Source organism: Pistacia vera, unplaced genomic scaffold (assembly GCF_008641045.1).
Source record: "Pistacia vera cultivar Batoury unplaced genomic scaffold, PisVer_v2 Contig754, whole genome shotgun sequence".
In the NCBI taxonomy this organism is placed as follows: Eukaryota; Viridiplantae; Streptophyta; class Magnoliopsida; order Sapindales; family Anacardiaceae; genus Pistacia; species Pistacia vera.
In genome coordinates, this window is record NW_022196617.1 from 168,933 (window position 1) to 191,109 (window position 22,177).

The 22,177-nt window shown below is 35.8% G+C and overlaps 2 protein-coding genes and 1 pseudogene across 2 annotated transcripts; 2 read left to right on the forward strand and 1 right to left on the reverse strand.

Moving 5' to 3' along the window:
• Positions 1-1,383: 1,383 nt before the first annotated feature.
• On the forward strand, positions 1,384-4,033 carry LOC116115841 (annotated as a pseudogene).
• Positions 4,034-14,436: 10,403 nt separating this feature from the next.
• Positions 14,437-19,107, forward strand: LOC116115806 (inositol-phosphate phosphatase). Its single transcript, XM_031401944.1, has 12 exons — positions 14,437-14,594; positions 14,705-14,760; positions 14,840-14,890; positions 15,697-15,777; positions 15,905-16,008; positions 16,106-16,190; positions 16,462-16,516; positions 16,630-16,673; positions 17,818-17,886; positions 17,970-18,070; positions 18,146-18,202; positions 18,827-19,107. The coding sequence occupies exons 1-12, from the start codon at positions 14,582-14,584 to the stop codon at positions 18,921-18,923; spliced, it is 813 nt and encodes a 270-aa protein (XP_031257804.1). The 5' UTR covers positions 14,437-14,581; the 3' UTR covers positions 18,924-19,107.
• An 801-nt stretch (positions 19,108-19,908) lies between these two features.
• LOC116115811 (cytochrome b561 and DOMON domain-containing protein At5g47530-like) lies at positions 19,909-21,850 on the reverse strand. The gene is made up of 3 exons (XM_031401948.1): positions 20,926-21,850; positions 20,509-20,766; positions 19,909-20,415 (listed from the first exon to the last, which is right to left on the reverse strand). Exons 1-3 carry the CDS (start codon positions 21,538-21,540, stop codon positions 20,110-20,112), a joined length of 1,179 nt encoding a protein of 392 aa, XP_031257808.1. The 5' UTR covers positions 21,541-21,850; the 3' UTR covers positions 19,909-20,109.
• Positions 21,851-22,177: the final 327 nt, after the last annotated feature.

The following is a 22,177-nucleotide window of genomic DNA, read 5'->3' on the forward strand; positions in this document are numbered from 1 at the left end:
TCATGTTGTTAGGGAAGCTGAACAGTGCAAAGAAGTGAGCTTAGTGCACTGCAGAGGAGAAGATCAAGTCGCTGACATTTTGACAAAGGCCTTGTGCAAATCCAAGTTTGAAGCCTTAAGACTAGAACTTGGTGTTTCCAGCCAAAGCATCAAGGAGCCCAATTGTTTGAAACGAGAATAAATTGATACAAAACAAATGTATATTGATCCTATAAATATACACAGTTTTCCATTGAGTGATCGAATGTACATATAATTGCTATAATCAATGGTTTCTCTTTGGAGTGAATTAGGGAAGGGCATGATTGTAGGAACAATAGGTGGATGATGAATGGAATATGCTTGAATTTTCATTCGGTTATGTAATTTTCCAACCTCATAAATTCTTTTGCTGATGCAAATAACACTAGTCTCTCATTGAAAGCTTGCTTTTGATGCTCATGAAGTAAAGTAATTCTAAAGAGCACTTGTGGTCAAATTATAAAGCAGAGTTGGTCTAACAGGAGCTCAATAATCACGTTATCTGGACTAGTAAAATAAGCAGCATCTAAGCCCTCTACGGCTCCACCCACCTAAACCTATTCAAAGGGAAAGAGAGAGCAGAGGACAACTTTTCCTGAGACATGATTCACTTGGAACAGAAGTTAAACTTACGTAAAAGTGAATCTTGTATATAAACTCATGCATGGTCTCTTCTGTTGGCTCAGCTACATGAAAGCTCAGAAAGACTGAAACCCATCACCATAATCAACATTATTATTATAGATAATTTTCCCATACATAAGGTTATCTCCTATTTCTTCAATTTTCTGTCCCTAAACAAAATCAACGGACGGCACAAAACAAAAAGAGCAAAAACAATGTACAATCATTTACACACCCACCCACACCCCAAATACAGCCAAGAACATCTTGGGGTGGAGTGACTATACAAAAAGAGAAATGGCAACAAGTGTAGAAAAAATGCAGCAGCAGCGGCTTCCCAACACGGCAGTTGTGACATGCCAGCAGGACACTTGAATCAGAAGAACAAAAGCCAGGACCATCAACCAAGTAGCATAAGGACAACTCAACAAAAAAGCCGCCACAAATCATCAAAGTGGGGCAAGTCCACCAAGGTCAAGACAGACACAACAAAACAAAAAGGCAGGCCCCAAACAAGACCAGTAAAAGAGCCTATAGCACCCGAATATGAACTAAATGTCCTTAAAATGGATATTAAAGTTTTGAAATGTAAGAAATCGTGAAAGTTCGGAGTTATGGATAGTCAATCTCAAAAAGTCTTTCCTTTGACTTTTCTTTTATGGAGTGCGCAAGAGGAAGGGCAAATGTTTCTGGGATCTCTAGTCGCAGAAACTGAAATCTCATCTAATTTCACATGTTCTTCTTCCCTGTTCTGTCTAATTTCACATGTATGCAAACATAATAGATAGTTTCTTTTATTCTTGAATCTCTATTTTTTACCGCACAGAATTTGTTGCAGCCATGGATACCAAGTACAGACCATGGTTGATGATTTCCTTTCTTTTCATGTGTTTCTCCCTCAAATTTCATGTCTCTTCTGGAGCTGACACCATCTCTGCAAACCAATCTCTCTCCGGTGATCAAACTATTCTTTCTGCAGGTGGGGTCTTTAAATTAGGCTTCTTCAAGCCAGGTAAATCTTCAAACTACTATATTGGCATGTGGTACGATAAAATATCTTTACAAACTGTCGTTTGGGTGGCAAATAGAGAGAAACCAGTTTCTGATAAATATTTCTCAGTTTTAAGAATCTCAGATGGTAATTTAGTCCTTTTTGACGAGTCCAAAGTGCCAGTTTGGTCCACAAGTATCACCTCTACCACCACAAGTTCTCTCGAAGCTATTCTTCTGGATGAAGGAAATCTTGTTTTGAGAGAGTTGTCTGGTAATTCATCAACATCATTGTGGGAAATTTTTGATCATCCAACCCATACATTTATCCCTGGAATGAAGATGGGACTTGACAAGCGGACCAAAGAAAGCAAACGTCTCATTTCATGGAAGAATGTAGAAGATCCTGCACCGGGTCTCTTCTCTCTTGAGGTAGACCCAGTTGAATCCAATTCTTTTGTTATATTGTGGAATAAGTCTCTGCTGAACTGGTTCAGTGGACCTTGGGATGAGAATAAAAAATTGTTCGAGGGGGTTCCTGAAATGACACAAAATTATATCTTCGATTTTAGCTATTTTTCCAATGAAACAGAGAGCTATTTTACATATTCAATGAAAAATACCAGCACCATTATTTCTCGATGTTTTATCGATATTTCAGGGCAGATTAAGCAAACAAATCGGTTAGACAGTATAAAATCTTGGCTTCTGTTTTGGTCCGTCCCCAGACAATGAGGAGTCTACGCGAATTGTGGTGCATTTGGGCGCTGCACTAATCAAACTATGTCCTGTGATTGTTTGCAAGGTTTTCAGCCAAAATTAGAGCATGATTGGAACTTGGGGGATTATTCTAATGGTTGTGAGAGGAAAACCCAACTGCAGTGTCAAAATAATAGTGTAGCCAATGGAAAGAGGGATAAATTTTTAAAAAATTCGAACATGGCATTGCCCGAAAATCCACAATCTGTGGCAGTACGGAGTGTAGACGAGTGTGAAACAATCTGCTTGAATAATTGCTCTTGCACTGCTTATGCATTTGAAGATAATCAGTGTTGGATTTGGTTTGAAAATCTGAAAATCTGTTGAGTGTGCAGCAAGGCGTCTCAGATGGAGCAACTCTTTATATCAAGCTTGCTGCTTCAGAGTTTTCAAGTCCCAAAAGGGGAAGAGTTATTGGTGGTGTTGTGGGCTTAGTGGCACTTGTAGTTGCCTTAGGCCTTCTTGTGTTTCTATATTTAAGAAGGAGAAAGAAAACAATCAAAACAACCAACGCAGTTGAGGGTTCACTAATGGCATTTGCATACAAAGATTTGCAAAATGCGACACAGAATTTCTCAGAAAAAATGGGTGGGGGAGGTTTTGGTTCTGTTTTCAAAGGGGTTTTACCCAATTCAAGTGTCATAGCAGTGAAGAAGCTTGAAAGTTTGAGCCAAGGAGAGAAGCAATTCCGAACAGAAGTCAGCACAATAGGTAATATCCAACATGTCAATCTAGTTCGGCTTATTGGATTCTGTTCTGAAGGTACTAAAAGGCTATTGGTCTATGATTTCATGCCAAATGGTTCTTTGAATTCCACTCTCTTCCCTGAAAAGACTTCAGAGGTTCTAGATTGGAAAAGAAGATATGAAATTGCATTGGGGATAGCCAGAGGCTTAACTTATCTCCATGAAAAATGTAGAGATCGCATCATTCACTGTGACATAAAGCCCAAGAACATTCTATTAGATGCTGAATTTTGTCCAAAAGTGGCAGATTTTGGGCTGGCACAGTTGATGGGAAGAGAATTAAGCCGAGTCCTAACAACCATGAGAGGAACAAGAGGTTATCTTGCTCCAGAATGGATTTCAGGAGTGGCCATAACAGCCAAAGCAGATGTTTATAGTTATGGGATGATGCTTTTTGAAATTATTTCAGGAAACAGAAACTCAGAGCATTCAGGAAATGGACGAATGAAATTCTTCCCAATTTGGGCTGCAAGCGTAATTGCGGAAGGGGGTGATGTCCTCAGCCTACTAGATCCAAGGCTGGAGGAGAATGCTAATGTGGAGGAGCTTTCAAGAATTTGTAAAATGGCTGTATGGTGCATCCAAGATGATCAAACTCACAGGCCAACAATGGGTCAAGCAGTTCAGATACTTGAGGGGGTTTTGAATGTGAGATGTTCTCCAATTCCAAGAACTCTCCAAGTATTTGTGGATAATCCGGAACAGATAATTTTCTTCACCGAATCATCTTCCAGCCAGAGTTCACAGTCACGGACTAATACTTCAGCTGCTTCATCTCAGGCTAAGAGCAACACATCATCCACAAATTCCTAAATGTTTATGAAAACAATTCATTTAATTTCTTATTTGAGGATAGGTTTTTTTGATATAGAACATCTAGCCGATGAATTCCCAGATAGGGCTGAGCGTCAAAAGCTCAAACACGGGAAAGTCAACTTTAAACGATCATAACTTTTGATCTAAGAAGAGGAGTTACGGGGCCTATAATATATCAACGGAAAGCTTGTTTCGACCCTAAGACATGGTAACCAGGCCTCCCAAATTAGAGGATGTTTTCGGGCCCAAAATTCACTATTTTGCCAGGTTTCGGGGTCGTTTAAGTTTTTTGCGCGCATTTCCTATTTTATTTTATGATTTTTTTTAATAATTTGGATTTTATTTCCTTCTATATTGGGTGTCTTGTTAAGGTTGCTTGTCAGCCTATATAAAATTATTATTCATTTTTGGATATTATGGAATAATTATTCAGATTTTACCTCGAACTTCATAACCTAAGTTTATGTAATTGAGACTAGTTTATCAATTTTAAAAGTATAGTCGAGTGCTATCCTTATTTCTCCTTTGATGTATTTGCCAACTTTTTTTGTGCTAACAAGTTATATGTATGGTTACATGTATGTAGATATTATATATCTGAAATTATACAACCTTCTTTAGTCCGACCATAACCATAAAGTCTCCATTAACCAGCCTCTTGTACACGGCGAAACATGACCGATTTGTATTTGTGGTAGGGAGTCACAACGTATAAATTCAGCACAATGATTTTTAATATAGCTGAACTTTCATTTGATTTTTCTACTTGAAATTTGTTGCAGCCATGCATACCATGAACAATTCATGGTTTGCACTTTCTCTTCTTTTCATGTGCTTCTCTTTAAAAACTTATGTCTCCTTTGGCGCTGACACCATCTCTGCAAACCAAACTCTCTTCCGGTGATGGAAACTATTGTCTCTGCCGGTGGAGACTTTGTATTAGGCTTCTTCAAGCCAGGTAAGCCTTCAAACTGCTATTTAGGCATGTGGTATGGTAATTCATCAACATCATTATGGGAAAGTTTTGATCATCCAGCCAATGTTTTAAAACCCGGCCCAACCCGGCTAATTGAACCGGTTCAACCGAGACCCAAAAGCTTCAACGAACCGGGTTTATATTTTTCCTATTCACCCAAAACCCTAGGATCTTGGAGGATGATCGGCGAACAATTGATGGCCGGAATGTTGGGGCTTTTGAAGAGAAAGTGCCGGTAAATATAAGGGTGGTGACGGCATTGATTTTCGGTGAGTAAATCAACCAAAAATCAAACAAAACTGGTCACGGCAACAATGAGATTTTGCCAGCGATTGGCGAGGCTAACAGGGGTGGGGTGAGGTGGGTTTTGGTCGGGAGGAAGAGGGGAGTAATTCCTAGGTGATAGGTAGGGTTGTTGACACTGGCGTCGATGAGATCCGGCCTGGAATGTCGACGCCGACGTCGGTGAGATCTGGCCAAAATCTAACCTATTTCAGCTAGATCTTAGGAATATTTTAATGGAAATGGGCTTGAGGGACGATTGGGGCTGCATCTGGGGTGTTGTTGCCGTCAATCAGTAATCAATCGATTTGCATTTGGGGTGTGTTTGATAAATTTCAAACTTATATGGATTTACCGTAATTTTCAGGAATGTATTTGCTGAATTTTAAAAGTTTTTGTCAATCGGTTTGATCAGTGGTCAAAACGGTTAAACCGGTCAACCCGAGACCTGAAAACTTTACCGGGTTTCACTACGGGTTGGGTTTTAAAACATTGCATCCAGTTCATACATAGATCCCTGTATGAGGATGAGACTGGACAAGCGGACCAATGTAAGCTAAAGCCAACGTCGTATCTCGTGGAAGAATATAGAAGATCCTGCACCGGGATTATTCTCTCTTGAACTAGACCCAAATGGATCAAATTCTTATTTTATTTTGTGGAATGGGTCTCAATCTCACAGGTACTGGTCCAGTGGACCTTGGAACCAGAATCCAAAGTTGTTCGACTGTATTCCTGAAATGAGAGAAAATTATATCTACGATTTCAACTATTCTACCAATGAAAACGAGAGCTGAATGTGAAGGATAATTTTTTACCAAATTCGAACATGGCATTGCCCAAAAATCCACAATATGTGTCAGTGGGAAGTGGCGCTGAATGTGAAACAACTTGCTTGAATAATTGTTCTTGCACTGCCTATGCCTATGAAGACAATCAGTGTTCCATTTGGTTTAGTAATCTGTTGGGTATAAAGCTAGGTGTCTCAGGTGGAAAAACTCTTTATATCAAGCTTGCAGTTCTGGAGTTTTCAAGTCCCAAAAGTTAAAGGGAACAGTTATTGGAGGTGTCGACGGCTCTATGGCACTTGTAGTTCTCTTTGTTAATAAAAATAATCAATTATTATATTAGTAACGCAAATAAGAAATATATTGAATATAAAAACAATATAACTAAATATCAATAAATAAAATAATAATACAATAAAATTAATAATATCAACAATGTGATCACTAGGGATGGGTATAAAACCCCGCCCCGTCTCGACCCGAACGGGACAGGGTTTCCCCAAATCATTCGGGATTTGGGCTAGGATCGGGCCCAAAATCAACCTCGAATTTCGGGGATAGGTCGGGGCCAGGATAGATCTTGCCCCGACCCAACCCTGTTTTGTCCTCGCCTTGAAATCCCTGGCCAAGCCCGTATACATTTATATAATATCTATCATATATATATATATAATATATATATATATATATATATATATATATATATATATTTGAAAATTAACATATATTATACAATGACAAATTATAATTGTTTAAGTATTTTCTAAAACCATATATAAATAGATATAAATAAAATTAGATTAAATATAATAAAATCATTATAAATATTTTCTAAAACCATATAAAATAGATAATAAATAAATTAGATTAAATATAATAAATCATTATAAATATTTGAAATATATATGTATATATATATATATATACATTTTACGTAATATATTAGTACTATGAAACAAAAGTTATACATTATATATTATACATTATATATGGTATATATTTGATATTATACATTGTACATTATACATTATATATGATATATAAGTATAATGTATATATCATATATATATGTTATACATTATACATAATATGTTATTATCTATAATCATATGTTAATACATAATATATATGTTATATATGTGCAATATATCATTTGGTGTTTTGATTGGTTATAATAAATCAATAAATCATTATAATTTTAATTTTTTTGTCCCTCATTGAATCATTATTTCAATTCTATTACCTAATTGCCCTTGTTATATTATGATAGCTATTTATTTAGAATTTATTATAACACATTATGTATTATATATATATAATGTTATGTATTATTTAGAATATTAATGAGACATTATAATATATATGGTAATCTTCATATAGAATTTATTATAATACATTATATATTATACATTATACAAAATATGTTATAAAATAGAAATTATACATTATACATAATATGTTATTATCTGTAATCATAATATCATATGTTAATACTTATTACTTAATATAATAATGTTAATATAATATATATAGTATCATAATTATCATTTTAATATTTGGATTCATTATAATCATTAATCAGAGGCGGATTCAACACTTGTTCAGGGTGAGCATTTTAACAAAAAAAATACTAATATGTATAATTTTTGGATTTTGGCTTACCCTAACAAAATTATTAATTGAAAAAAAAATATTAATGTGTAATTAGTTTTTATTTTGACCCACCCTAACAGAAATTTCTGGATCTGCTATTGATTATAATAAATGCATAAATCATTATAATTTTTTTAATCATTATATATAAAGTCCTTGATACCTTGTGGAGTGTGGACCAATGTTCTAAAAACCTGTAATAGCTGCTTTCTACTCATATACTCATAAAATATACATAATGAAAACACATGAAAGATAACATAAATAGTTGGGCCCAAAATTTTTCTTTCATTAAACATATATATATATTCTTTACACAAAATTTGTATCATGTACAAAAGTGATCAAAAACATAGTGGACAGTGTAACCGCTTCCCCTCGCATGCCGACGTCCATCCGACCGTGTCCTCATTTAGATCCTGCAAAACATAGGAAACAACGGGGTGAGCACTAAAACAATGCTCAGTAAGTAAATCTCCTACTCATCTAACCCCGTAACTCTCTCTAATTCTTTCCTTACAATGCTCATTACTCTCTCTCTTATACTTCTCTCTATTTTCTCTTTCTCATAACTCTTTTCTACTAACTCTCTTTTGTAAGTCACAGCCTCATCTTACCGGAGGCACGGCCGGGACTCGCTCCCGCTCTCTGTGACTTCTACTCATTCTAGCCGATCGAACTCGGTTATGCATGGATTCGGAACCCTTGGCCATGTGAGTGTATATACTCTCTCTCGGGTACTCTCGGGTATAGCCCTCATCCGCATGTACTCTCACGGGCTACACCATTTTTCTCTCTCATACTCAAGCCGCTCTCTCTCTTTGCGGCGTACATACGGGAATACTCTACCCATTACTCACGGGTTCTCCATCGCACAACCTACTCTATTCTCTTTTTCTCTCTTTTCTTTTAATGAAGGTCACACTCAAAGTTCTCTACTCTCTTTCTCTAATGCAAGTAATGCATATGGATGACTCATGCTCATTAATGCACTCATGAAATGCAATTATGCCATGTAGCAATAATTAAGGTTCTCTACTCTTACTCATGCCTTACTCAAGCATTTCATCATACAACTCATGTGCATATAAAACTCTACTTGATCTATAACTCTTCTCCCCTATTTAATCATCCCAAAATGGGAGAAACTCCCTCATACTCTATAAGTTCCTGTCAAAGAAAGACACTCCCAAAGGATTTGGCTCAAAACTCTCTCCAATTTCCATCAAACTCAACTCAAGCTCAACTCAACATCATAAAATCTCAACTCTTCTCATAACTCAAGTATATACAACAATAAATAGAAATAACCATCCATCTCATCACAATTTCTCAATAAACATAATATATACACATTCATACATAAATCTCTACTCAAAAGAGTTCTTAAATCTCAACTTGGGTTCGATTTACTTACCTTGTGGGTAAATAACTTCTCTAGCACTTTTCCTTCCCCTTGTTGTCTTGTCTTGTCTCTACAACTTTAAACAACAATAACAACATAAGACTTCAACAAATCATAAACAAATTCTCATCTAAAGGAAGAATCCTTACCTTAGGATGCTTTAGATGAAATCTCTACTAACAACTACCCAAAAGCTCCCTAAAATTCCTTAGAAATCTTGGAAGATTGAATGAAGGATGGGAAGAAAATAGAGAGTGAGAATAGCAGTGGAAATGGGTGAAATGAGGGTTTACTACACTTAATCCCTTATTTAGCTCATATTATAACCACTCTTTCCCATTTTTCCCTTGCTCTTCCTTGAAAATTCCATCTTTGTCCTTTGATTCATTACAAACACACCCCCAACTCCAACACATTCTCTACTAAATTTTCTTACATTTTACTCCCCACTTTTCCTGCTAATTAGGGGTAGAATAGTCATTTTACCCCTATGGAGAATTCTCTAGAACTCTCAAGAAACTTTTCTGCCGTCCCATCACCGCAGCGAAGCAATTTCCGTCGCCCCGGCAAAAAATTACAAAACTGACATCGCAACACAGAGTTGACGTCATCGCGGCAAAGACTGTAATACCAAGATTCCTCAAATCTCAACCAATTTCAAGGCAAACACTTAACCAACTCAACATACCATTTCAACCAAAGACCAACCAACCAAAAATAACAACATACAAACTCAATTGAAGCTGAATCAATAAACATTTAAGTAATACATCAAATCTTAACTACGCACCTCAAGTGGGGTGTTATAAAACCGGACCAGACCGTCCAGTCAGACTAGTTTGACTGATAACCAGCAGCATATCCAGTCCAGTATCATTAAAAAACCGTTAATTTCATTCAAACCGGATTGGACCGCGGTTGGACCGCCAAAATAATGCCAAATCACGGTCCGATCACAACTCAATCCCGTCAGATCCCGGTATCGTTCGAGGGAGAAAACACCACCATTAGACTTGATGGCATCTCCACGACAAAACCCAGCCATTTTCAGTCCCCTTCGTCACTCGCCATCCACCTAAAGTTCATGCGACAATTGGAATTCTTTTATTGATTCCGGCGAGTTCTGGCGCCAATGGAACTCCCTAGCACCACCATCAGATTCGCCGGCACCTATAAATCAAAAGCCCCATGATATCAAACCTCGATTGGCCGTCGATCGTCGCTGTCGCCACCATCATCAGTCTCTTCGCGCGACAGGGGTGTTTTGAAGAGATTTCAAACCTTAAGGAAGTATTTAGGGGTGTTTTTGATTAATTTCAAACATTCAGGGATTAAAAGTAATTTTACAAAATACGGTCCAATCGACCAATCCAACCGGTCAAACCAAAAACCGGACCCTTGAACGGGTCATAGTCTGGTCCAGTTTTTGGAACATTGGTGTGGACCTTGTCCTTCATTTTAAATGATTTTCAAATTTTCGATTCCATATTTCCATTACGTAATTACCATTTTGGATTCAATATGGGAGAATTGAATGTGCCAACTAAATAAATGTAATATTTGTGTCGCATGGAGCCAATTATAGATTTAATTTCTTTTTTGATGGTATAGTCTTTATGTTTAATATGTATATTATAGATTTAATATCTTTTTGGATGGTATATTACAATTTGAAGAAAATGGTAATAAGGACACAAAAAGACACAAAAGTACAAAACCCCCAAACGGGGAATTCGGGGAATAGATTTAATTTCTTTTTGAATAGTATATTATAATTTGGAAAAAATGGTAATAATGACACAAAAGTACAAAACCCCAAATGGGGAATTCGGGGAATCCCTGAATTCTCAGTTGCTTTATTCAAGGATTCCCTGAATTCCTTGAACAGGCGATGAGCCAGGATCAGGGAATCCCCTTAGGCTTTCAGGCTGGGGCCGGAGACCTCGTGCCCATCCCTAGTGATCACGTGTAGGAGATCCTTCAAAATAACAGGAAGATATCTGGTAAAGAATACAACATTAGGATGAATGTCGAGGCTTGTGTAACACACAATTTCCTTAAAACAGATTCACCTCCTTCACTCGGGTGCATAAGGATTTAAGCAGCGTCTGTTTTCTAAAATACAACGACAGATGAATAGAAAGAGAAACACCACTGAAATCCTTAAAAACTAGAGAGAATAGAAGATTGAAAGAGCTCTTAATTTTTGTGTGTGTTTAAAATGAGAGGAAAAACACTTTTTTATACTACTTAAGGTGGGATAAACATTGAATTCCACCCTTATTTACTTTAAAACCTTCTCCATTAATCCACTAACCTTTCATCTCTTAAATTCTTAACTTATACCACCACATTTCATTTCATTCAATTTATTTAATATATTCCTTATTCCAACACTCTTATGGCTTGTTGTGTTTGTATATTTGAGGAGGAGGAATAAAACAATCAAAACAACCAGAGCAGTAAAGGGTTCATTGGCGGCATTTGCATACAAGAATAAAACTATATACGAAATTATTTTAAGTGGTACACTTGGTTTTATGCTCATGCATCACTGGGTGGCCAAACACCTTTATAACAAACTCTTGGAACTTTTATCAAAAATATATTTTTCTTTATGGGCGAGCGAGAACCTTGTAGTAGAACAAGAATGTCGAAGGTGAACGAAAAAGAGACAACAATGAGAACAAATCAACAATAAAACAAATTACAAATAATAAACATAGAGAAAATAACATGCGTGATTTACCTTGGTTTATCCAATATGGGCTACGTCCAGCTGAGTCAATATTATTAGTTTACAATGAATGAATTGCCCTATGATTTAGTATCATACTTATAACAAGAGAAATATATGTTTATATACTAGTTTTAAGTGACAAAACCTAATTTTACAAGGATTTTTATTCCTAAACCTAACCCAATAAAGAATTAATAACTTAAAGAAATCCTACAACGGTTATACATGGAAAGTGCCCAAACCGCCTACAGGCCCAAGGGCGTTACCCCTGCAACCCCCGCCTGCTGACCGGCAACAGGACCCTCGAATGCATCTATATAACCCATTAATGTTGAAGTAGTCGACAACTTCAACAAAAGGGCATTGTAGTAAAAACTTTTATGTAGAGAATGCATTTTTATGAAATGATTGTGGGTGTTCAAGTATGTGGGTGGATATATCTATGGCATCAAGCGGAGGCCAAACCTTGAAAGAGAAGGGGAATTGAGGAAGTGGAGGTGAGAATAAAGTTGTTTTGGGTTGGTGGTGGCGGTATATGAGCACAAGAAGCAGGAAGGTTCATGAATGAAGCTGTCAATTTATGATTGAAAAGTGGCAGTCACGAATGAACATAACCGAATGAAAATTCAGCATATTAGCATATTCTATGCATCATCCACCTACCATTTATGATTGGGCCATTCTAAGATATATATTAGTATATTAGTATATTCGATCAATCAATTGAAAATTGCATATATTTATAAGATATATATGCATTCGTGTGTATATATATANGGGCCCGAAGACCTCGTGCCCATCCCTAGTGATCACGTGTAGGAGATCCTTCAAAATAACATGACGATATCCGATAAAGAATATAATATTAGGATGAATGCCGAGGCTTGTGTAACACACAATTTCCTTAAAACAGATTCACCTCCTTCACTCGGGTGCATAAGGATTTAAGTAGCGTCTGTTTTCTAAAATACAATGACAGATGAATAGAAAGAGAAACACCACTGAAATCTTTAAAAACTAGAGAGAATAAAAGATTGAAAGAGCTCTTAATTTTTGTGTGTGTTTAAAATGAGAGGGAAAACACCTTTTTATACTACTTAAGGTGGGATTAACATTGAATTCCACCCTTATTTACTTTAAAACCTTCTCCATTAATTCACTAACCTTTCATCTTTCAAATTCTTAACTTATACCACCACATTTCATTTCATTCAATTTATTTAATATATTCCTTATTCCAACACTCTTATGCCTTGTTGTGTTTGTATATTTGAGGAGGAGGAATAAAACAATCAAAACAACCAAAGCAGTAGAGGGTCCATTGGCGGCATTTGCATACATGAATAAAACTGTATACGGAATTATTTTAAGTGGCAGACTTGGTTTTATGCTCATGCATCACTTGGTGGCCAAACACCTTTATAACAAACTCTTGGAACTTTTATCAAAAATATATTTTTCTTTATGGGCGAGCGAGAACCTTGTAGTAGAACAAGAATGTCGAAGGTGAATGAAAAAGAGACAACGACAAGAACAAATCAATAATAAAGCAAATCACAGATAATAAACATAGAGAAAATAACACGCGTAATTTATATTGGTTCACCTAATATGGGTTACGTCCAGCCGAGTCAATATTATTGTAATACTTCCTCTCCTCTTTCGTTTACAATGAATGAATTGTTCTATGATTTAGTGTCACACTCATAACAAGAGAAAAATATGTTTATATACCAAGTTTAAGTGACAAAATCTAATTTTACAAGGATTTCTATTCCTAAGCCCAACCCAATTAGGAATTAATAACTTTAAGAAATCCTACAGTGGTTATCTATGAAAAATGCTCAAACTGCCTATAGGCCTAGGGGCACTGCCCCCACGACCCCCGCCCGTTGACCTAGCGACGAGACCCCCAATTGCATCTGCGTAATCTATTAATGTTTAAATAGTCGACAACTCCAATAAAAAAGGCATTATAGTAAAAACATTTTAAGTAGAGAATGCATTTTATGAAGTGATTGTGGGTGCTGAAGTATGTGGGTGGGTATATCTATGGCATCAACCGGAGGCCAAAACCTTGGAAGAGAAGGGGAATTGAGGAAGTGGAGGTGAGAATAAAGTTGTTTTGGGTTGGTGGTCCGGTATATGCGCACAAGAAGCAGGAAGGTTCATGAAGGAAGCTGTCAATTTAAGATTGAAAAGTGGCAGTCACGAATGAACATAGTCGAATGAAAATTCAGCATATTAGTATATTCCATGCATCATCCACCTACCATTTATGATTGGGCCATTCTAACCTTGTTATCTATTGTTCTTGCAATCATATCCTTCTCTAATTCATTATAAGAGAAATCATTGATTATAACGATTATATATACATTCGACCAATTAATTGAAAATTACATATATTTATGAGATATATATATACATTCGTGTATATATATATATATTCTCTGAGACATGATTCATATATATTTATGAGATGTATATACATTCGTATATATTTATAAGATATATCTACGGCTCTACCCACTTAGCTAAGGAAAAAGAGAGAGCAAACGACACCGTTTGCTGAGACATGATTCACTTAGAACAGTAGTAAAAGTGAATCTGATGAAATGGAAGGAAGGGCAGTTATGTCACCAAAATCTTGTATAGAAACTCGTGTATGGTCTTCTTCTGTTGGCTCAGCTACGTGAAAGCTCAGAAGGACACAAACCCATCATCATAAACAACATTATTATTATCATTATTATAGTTCTTTCTTTTTAATCTTTTAATATGGCAGATAATGGTAAGACACTAAGACCCCATATCTTTTCTCTTAATTTTTCTTTCGTTTTTCTGTCTGGGATTGTTATCTAAATGCACTTGGTTTGCTTTGCAAATTCTTTTGGTTTGTAGATTCTCTTGCTCAGTTCTTGGCCACTGCTGTTGATGCGGCTAAGAAGGCTGGCGAGGTCAGTTCAGCTTTGAGAAATTTTTATATTTTTTGTTTTCCAATTCTCAATTTTTCAAGCATTTCTTTGTTATGAACAGATAATCCGTAATGGGTTCTACAAGACCAAGCATGTGGAGAATAAGGGCCGGGTATCTCTTTCTGCTTTGTTCTTTTTTCGTTTTTTGGTTGTTTTTATTGTTGAAAAAATTATGCTTTGGATCTTTTAGTGTATGGTAATTATGAGTCTGCGATTGGAATTTGTATTATGATAAAGTTTATGCAATGCTAATTGGTAGCTTAATTATTTTGAGTTTCGCCCAAATTAGATGGAACATTAAGAAGAGATTAGTGTTCTGCTGGTGGGTGATCATACAACTGAGGAAGTGTTGATGGAATTGAGAAGAATGAACTTTGAAGGACGGAATTGTAGTTTGATTATTTAAGACCAAGAATTATTTAGATGAATACCATGGAAAAGATAAAGAGTAGTCGGAAAAAATTAGAATCTCCATATTTTGCTAGAATTTAATTCGTGAGTTAAACTCACATTTGAATTATCTGGTGATAGTAAATTTGAAACCTACATTTACTTTGAAGTCATACCAATTAGAACATACAGAAAATAAGAATGAAGATGTTTACTCTCAATTATTCTTCTTTATTTTTCTTGGTGATTAGTTGCTGCGTTTCATGAAAGACTTGTAAACTTAAAAAGGTAAAGGCGCGAGCAAGTTTATCAGGATGCAAAGGAACTTAACTGACATAATTGAAATTGCTCGCTAATTTCCACTTCCACTTAAAACTAACGAACAAATCTATTGTTTATGATGGCTAAGTTGGAAAAAAGAAATTGAAAGAACAAGGGTAGAAAAAGTTAAAAACTTTAAGTAATTTTACTAGTTTGAATTTCTAATGACTTCTTCTAATCATTGTAAACTTTACTGCTTACATGCAGGTGGATTTGGTCACAGAAACTGATAAGACATGTGAAGATCTCATATTTAATCACCTCAAGGAGAATTTTCCCACACATAAGGTTATCTCCTATTTCTACAATTTTCAATGAATGTATATACAAGAATTTAGCAATCGATAGCAACAGAATGTCTTGTCTCCTTAAAATGGACATTAAAGTTTTGATCTTTGACTGGAGTTTATCTTAGTTCATTGGAGAAGAAACCACTGCCGCTTGTGGTGCCACAGAGTTGACTGATGAACCGACTTGGATTGTTGATCCCCTTGATGGAACAACTAACTTTGTGCATGGGTATATATCATTTTTATTTACTGTGGATGATTGATTTCTTGTTTCTTTAATCAATAAATTTCTTTTTTTGATATTTTTGCAACATCGTTATTTCTAGGTTTCCCTTCGTGTGTGTGTCTATTGGTCTTACAATTGGAAAGATTCCTACTGTTGGGGTCGTCTATAATCCAATAATGGATGAGGTGAGTATTCTTGTCCTCCATAAGTTTTATGAGCGGTCAACCTTTAAAGTCATTTTCTTGAGGGCTTACTACTATAGGTTACCCTAGCATATGTCACTTTTCTTAGAAATTCTCATATACAAATTGCAAAGATAGGTAAAGTTCCTTGGACTTAATATTTGATAATAACCTTTTTGAGTTACATTGACATTTCAAATTGAAGAGAATCAATATTGTGTATTGTTAAAATTTCTTGGTGGAGCAAGTGTATAATTGGCTTTGTTATTTGTAGCTTTTTACTGGTATCCATGGACAAGGTGCTTTTCTGAATGGAAAGCCTATAAAAGGTCAGTTCATTATTTTCTATATGCGACTTTCAATTCTTTTTTACTTTTTATTACCAATTTTGTCTTCCAATGAATTTTTAACAGCTGAATGCTTTTGTTTTGGAAATTTGCAGTATCATCTCAAAGTGAACTTGTGAAGTCTCTCCTTGCAACAGAGGTATTTGAGCATTTGATACAAATCTGATTATTGACTTCTACTTGTGTTGTTTTCTTGAGCATAACCGTTGTTTTTGAGTTTATATCACTGTGTAAAAAATAGAAGTAGACAAGACTGCAATTATTTGGTGGAATTTCTGTCTGTAAATGCAAAGGGCTGTATCCTAGTTATATGGGTAGCTACAGAAACCTTGCCTACAATTCCAACCTGCTGAAAGTTACCATATAGATTCAAGCATGTCATCTAAAAGATAATATACTAATTCTATTCTTCTAACTTAGAGACCTTCCAATTATAAATTTCAATTTGTTGGACAAGACAAGTCAAGTCAATAATACTATATGAGATATAATTTCTGCTTCAGCATCCTTGGTTGTATATCCAATTTTAGTTTCTTGAGGTTTTTTGCGATGCCCCATATCTTCAGCATAGTCTACTGAATGATGGTAATATTGCTGCCAAAACATCATTTATATTGCCTTTGACCTTCTGCGCATACTTCTACTCACTTCTATTTTACATCATTTCATCTTAGTCCCTGAATAATGACCCAACTTGTTGACATCCTTTATCAAGGTTTAAATTCTAATTTGTCTTTATTGATATAAAACCAGGTTATTCTCTCCGAAACATGGAATTCAGTGATTCAACCCCCTTAAGAAACATTGAGTTCTAATTGTTTAGTGGCTTAAAAAATACACATGCCTTGCCAATGAGATGAATTGATAACTAGCAAAGCACATTAGAATTCAAGCAAAAACATAGAGTTTATGAAAGGCAATAGTCTTGTCTTGGAGACTTCTCTTGTGCAGTGTTCAATTTTCATTTGTAAAACTGGACTTTCTGGCATTTGTTGCCTTAAAATTTTCCAGTGAGAATGCACTGATTTTCTCTGTAATTATAGTTTCCGATATCCAAACATCTTATTGCGTAGCTCCTCCCTATTGTGTCTAAGATTGCATGAATAGTTTCAGAGCAACTTCGATTCAAAACTTTTCTCATCTCTGGAATACTGATAATTGCTTTCAGAATGTTTTTTCTGATTATTATTGTTTCAAGCATTACCCTGCATCTTGTTGAAAAGTTACCGTAATTTTAATATCATGTTATTAACTAATAAAAATTTATCCTACTGAGAGAGCAGGCTGGTACAAAGCGTGACAAGGCAACTTTGGATGCTACTACAAATAGAATCAATAGCTTGCTTTCTAAGGTAAAACCAAACACTTGAATGTAAGCTTCTTAAATTTTCTAATCCGCTTCCATAAATATAAGAGTAGTTGGTCTTTTCACCAGGTGCGATCCATTCGGATGAGTGGCTCCTGTGCATTGAATCTTTGTGGAATTGCGTGTGGAAGGCTTGATCTGTTTTATGAACTTGGTTTTGGAGGTCCATGGTAAGATTGTGTTTTCTCTCCTTTTCTTAGTTAAGTTAAAAGTGATACTCAACTAATAGTCTGTTCTTCTCTCAGGGATGTAACAGGTGGCGTTGTGATTGTCCAAGAAGCTGGAGGAGTTGTGTATGATCCGTAAGTAAAGACATAATACCATTTTTTTTCCTTTTATTTTACTCACCAAAATTTAATAGAGAAGTTGAAAAGTTATTAGACAATTTGGCCCTGCCAAGGAACTTTTTCATTACAGCATTCTGATCCCATTCAAGATCAAATACTGTTTATTTAGGACCCTCTAAAGCTTAAATCCTTGTTTGGTGGGAGAAAATATGTCTGAACATTTTGGTCCCTCTCTTGTAGATATAGTGTTGCTCATCTGAATTGTCCCCTTTCAACTATTTTTCTTTCTATCAATATTCTTGAGAGTTGACTAATTGTTAATTTATCTACATAATTTCTTAGAAACTGGTAAGCTGTATCTTTACTCATCGGACTATGGATCATAGTCTAAGGAAGGTGTTTGAAATTTTGATGAACTTTTCATCTCAACAATCCGCAATGACAATACTTCTGATTTACCCTCTGACTGTTCGTATACATCTTTTATTTATCTTTGTCATGTGGCACTTCCAAATCATTTGAGTTTAAATCTTTTGAACTGCATTCTGGCAATTTTTTTGTACAGTGTAAGGACTTCCACTAAATATGTTCAAATGTTATGCATATGTTTAGATTTTGATGGTTGCTCTTTTTCATCAGATCTGGTAAAGATTTTGACATCACTGCTCAGCGAGTTGCAGCTTCGAACCCTTTGCTCAAGGAAGTGTTTGTTGAGGCTTTGAAGCAATCAGAATGAAAAATCATTGATAAATTAATAAATCTAGAAGTTACCTCTTATTTTATATGATCTAGTTTACCCTCTCTTGGTGTATTCTTGATCCCATCATGTAGTTCCAAAGAAGAGCCATTTATTGAGAGTGTAATTTTAATGAAATTGGCCTTAAGCCATTGGGATCATTTGTAGAATCCATTTGAATCAGACAACTCACATTGCCTGCAATACAAATTTGCTTGAAATTGTTGCATGAACTTCTCAGCTCACTGGGGAATCCCTGAAAGTCAGTCCTAATACTAGCATTTGTCAAGCAATTCACTTTCTTTACTTCTAGAATGTAAAATTAAATTACTAAAAGCTTTCGAATCTCAAAAGGGCATATCGAAAAAGAAAGAAGTTGTTTGTGGTGACTAGAGAGATTCAAGGGGTTTCTTTGTGGTCACACCACATGTTTGATTTTCCAACTTTTTTAGTTTCAAGCAACTGAAAAACAAGTACATGACACCATTTTTGGTTGCTTGAATGTTAAATTAAGAAATTAGACAGCTAGAATTTGACATAGTCACCCACCAATGGGTAGCCCTTCATTAAGTGCGAACTAAAGGAGTTGCAAATGGTCCAACCTATAGTTCTAGATTTGATTCCCTGTTGGACGCAAATGTAGTACCTGTATCCATGATTTACTAGAGGGCTATGGCGGTTGGTTTCTATAGGATATCTCTCCTGAGAATTATTTGAGGTGTATGTAAATTGTTCTTATACCTCTGTCATCAAAAAAGAAAAAAAAAATGACCTAGTCTATGTCATCCATGGAAAACTTGTGAACACATCCCAAATATACTAAAACTGAACCCCATCATGGAATAGTAAAAGATCAGTACTAAATTCTGCAGTTCTGTATTTTAATTCGCAGCAAGACCAAATAGTTGTGCATCTCAAGAACCCATATACAGTTTACTAACATGAATACCATTAGAATTGAGATGACCCAAAAAAAAAAGGGATGAAAAGTGTAAAATGTATAATGTATAATGCACATATAAAAAACAAGAGTACAATAAAATAATAATAATAAAATGAACTGATACATGGATTTAAAAGCAACATGTAACATATAATTTCCAAGCAAAACTAGTCCTACCAGGGCCTGCTCTATGCAAGAAGAAAAGCACCTGTGAAAGAGAAAAATACATTAAGCAAACTTGTTTTATGCCCTTCTACCACTATACCCATTTGCTCCATTTCCAAAAATCTTGTCAGAATTTTCTTCCCTTTTTCTCTTGATCACTATAATCCAAGTAAAACCTTCCAACACCACAGCGATAGCACCCAAAGCTATGATAATTCCAGTGTAGGCATGCTTCCAGGCATCCCCCGGTTTCAGGATTTGGAATCCTTTGAATATGTTAACCACACTCAGAATTATGACTGTGTATCCACAAGCGTGGTGATAGATATTCCAGAAAATTCTGTATTTGTGATCTGGTTTTGGCCTTAGAAGCAACGCAAACGCCTATAGAAAGCGAAAATTTTCTCTTAGAACACATCAAACAGATTGTTGAAATTAGAGTTACTATACTATGAAATTAATGAACTTTTTGAGTACCTGAAGTGTTCCAAGGCAGAAGAGGGCTATGCCAATATTCCTATGGGTTGAATATTCAATTCCAGCGGATTCAGATCCGAGTTTGAGACCGGTTCCCCATCCGGCGACACCGATAATATATGCTGATGCTTGGCAACCAACATGAAGGTAAAACCAGGTAGGCCCTAAAGAAGGTTTAAACACCTTCAAATACCTTGCAAAAATAGCCCCGGCTGGCATCATAACACCCCAACTAACCGCGTTCAGAATCCCATGAATCTGCAGTTTTTCAATGTTGCAAAAGGAAGCAACAGGTATTAAAATATTATCTTTCATTTGAGTTACTTCTAAGCAAGGCAAACCATTTGTTGATCAATCAAACTAAGAACAAATAAATCAGAAACAAATAAATGAAGGTGTTTGATTGAAATCACTTACATTTCTGTCTCTTTTTTTCGAGTTTCCTCCACCAGAAGATGAAGCAGTACCAGAAAGAAGATCCAATTTCCCCATGGATTGAACATTTCCACCACTAGTACTATGCATTTGAGGAACATTATCGGAAAGATGACCCTCCTGCCAAACTTGATTCACAGTAGTGTTACCTTTACCAAGCGCCAATGTAGCAAAAATGGTCATCTCGTTCTTGGCAAACGTTGCAGTCAAATCCGAGACCTCGAAACTGAGCTTCCCCTCTTCCAAACTCGTTTTATATTGAGTAACCGGGGAAGTATAAGCCTTCATTTTTCCATCAGCTTGTTGGTATGCCACCAGAGCCTGAGAACCAACCATCCCGGTTGCAGTAGGATTAATGGCCCAAGCTATCCAACTTGAAGCCGTCATCCCCGTCCTCCTGAACGCAACATCAAGCTTCCCTGATGAAGATTCATAATTGTAATGGATAAAAGAGTTCAACACAGGAAGATCAATACACGAGTCAAACTGACGGTTTTCAGAGAAGGAATATTTGCCACAAGCTTGCTGAGCAAACGAAGATGATACAACACACACCAAAACTGAGACAAATAACACAATATTCAACATTTCCCCCATGAATGAAGGAATCCCGAATGAATGATTAAAGTCCCTTTTTTTGCAGCAGAATCTCAGAGCGGGACTCTATGTAACAGAAGAAGCAAAATATAGAACAGAAACGTGATTATAAAACACTAATTAACTTCTCCTATACTAGAAAAACGTGTGTGGCGATTAAGGTTGATGCTAATAATAAGATTACAGCTTGAAATGAAGCTTCTATATATAAAATCTGCGGCAAACTTTAAGAGGGTTGTTGGCTAATCTTTTGCGGAAGCTTCCATTCACAAGCAATCTTCGTTTCCTATTTTTATATTGCATGAAACAAGGTTATATTTATGTATATATATGTATATATTTCTTTTTTGTTTTTGTTTCCATTTTCAACCACCATTTTGTTTCCCCACCAGCCTGTGCCACTACCAACTTCATGAACACATGTACTAATTATATACAAGCTCTTGAGCTTTGTTTCAGTCATGAACGTAACCAGGAATTTAGTAATAATTAATTAAGATTAGAGGAGGGATTAACATGTTTTGAAAGTTTGGTTATGGTTGGAAGTGTCATGTAACATGATGAAATTGAGAGATTCATGTATTTAATTTGAGTTTAGGAATTAATTCAAACATCCACATGCCAAACAATAAAGTCT

What these genes read in the sequence shown, in the direction of transcription:
- LOC116115806 (XM_031401944.1), top strand. An exon ending in AGAATTTTCCCACACATAAG is followed by an intron (nt 15,778 to 15,904) that starts GTTATCTCCTAT and finishes AGTTTATCTTAG; the next exon opens with TTCATTGGAGAAGAAACCAC. An exon ending in ACAACTAACTTTGTGCATGG is followed by an intron (nt 16,009 to 16,105) that starts GTATATATCATT and finishes CGTTATTTCTAG; the next exon opens with GTTTCCCTTCGTGTGTGTGT.
- LOC116115811 (XM_031401948.1), bottom strand. Translation starts at nt 21,540, where the DNA reads ATGGGGGAAATGTTGAATATTGTGTTATTTGTCTCAGTTTTGGTGTGT. An exon ending in CGAAAAAAAGAGACAGAAAT is followed by an intron (nt 20,767 to 20,925) that starts GTAAGTGATTTC and finishes GAAAAACTGCAG; the next exon opens with ATTCATGGGATTCTGAACGC. An exon ending in TCTGCCTTGGAACACTTCAG is followed by an intron (nt 20,416 to 20,508) that starts GTACTCAAAAAG and finishes CGCTTTCTATAG; the next exon opens with GCGTTTGCGTTGCTTCTAAG.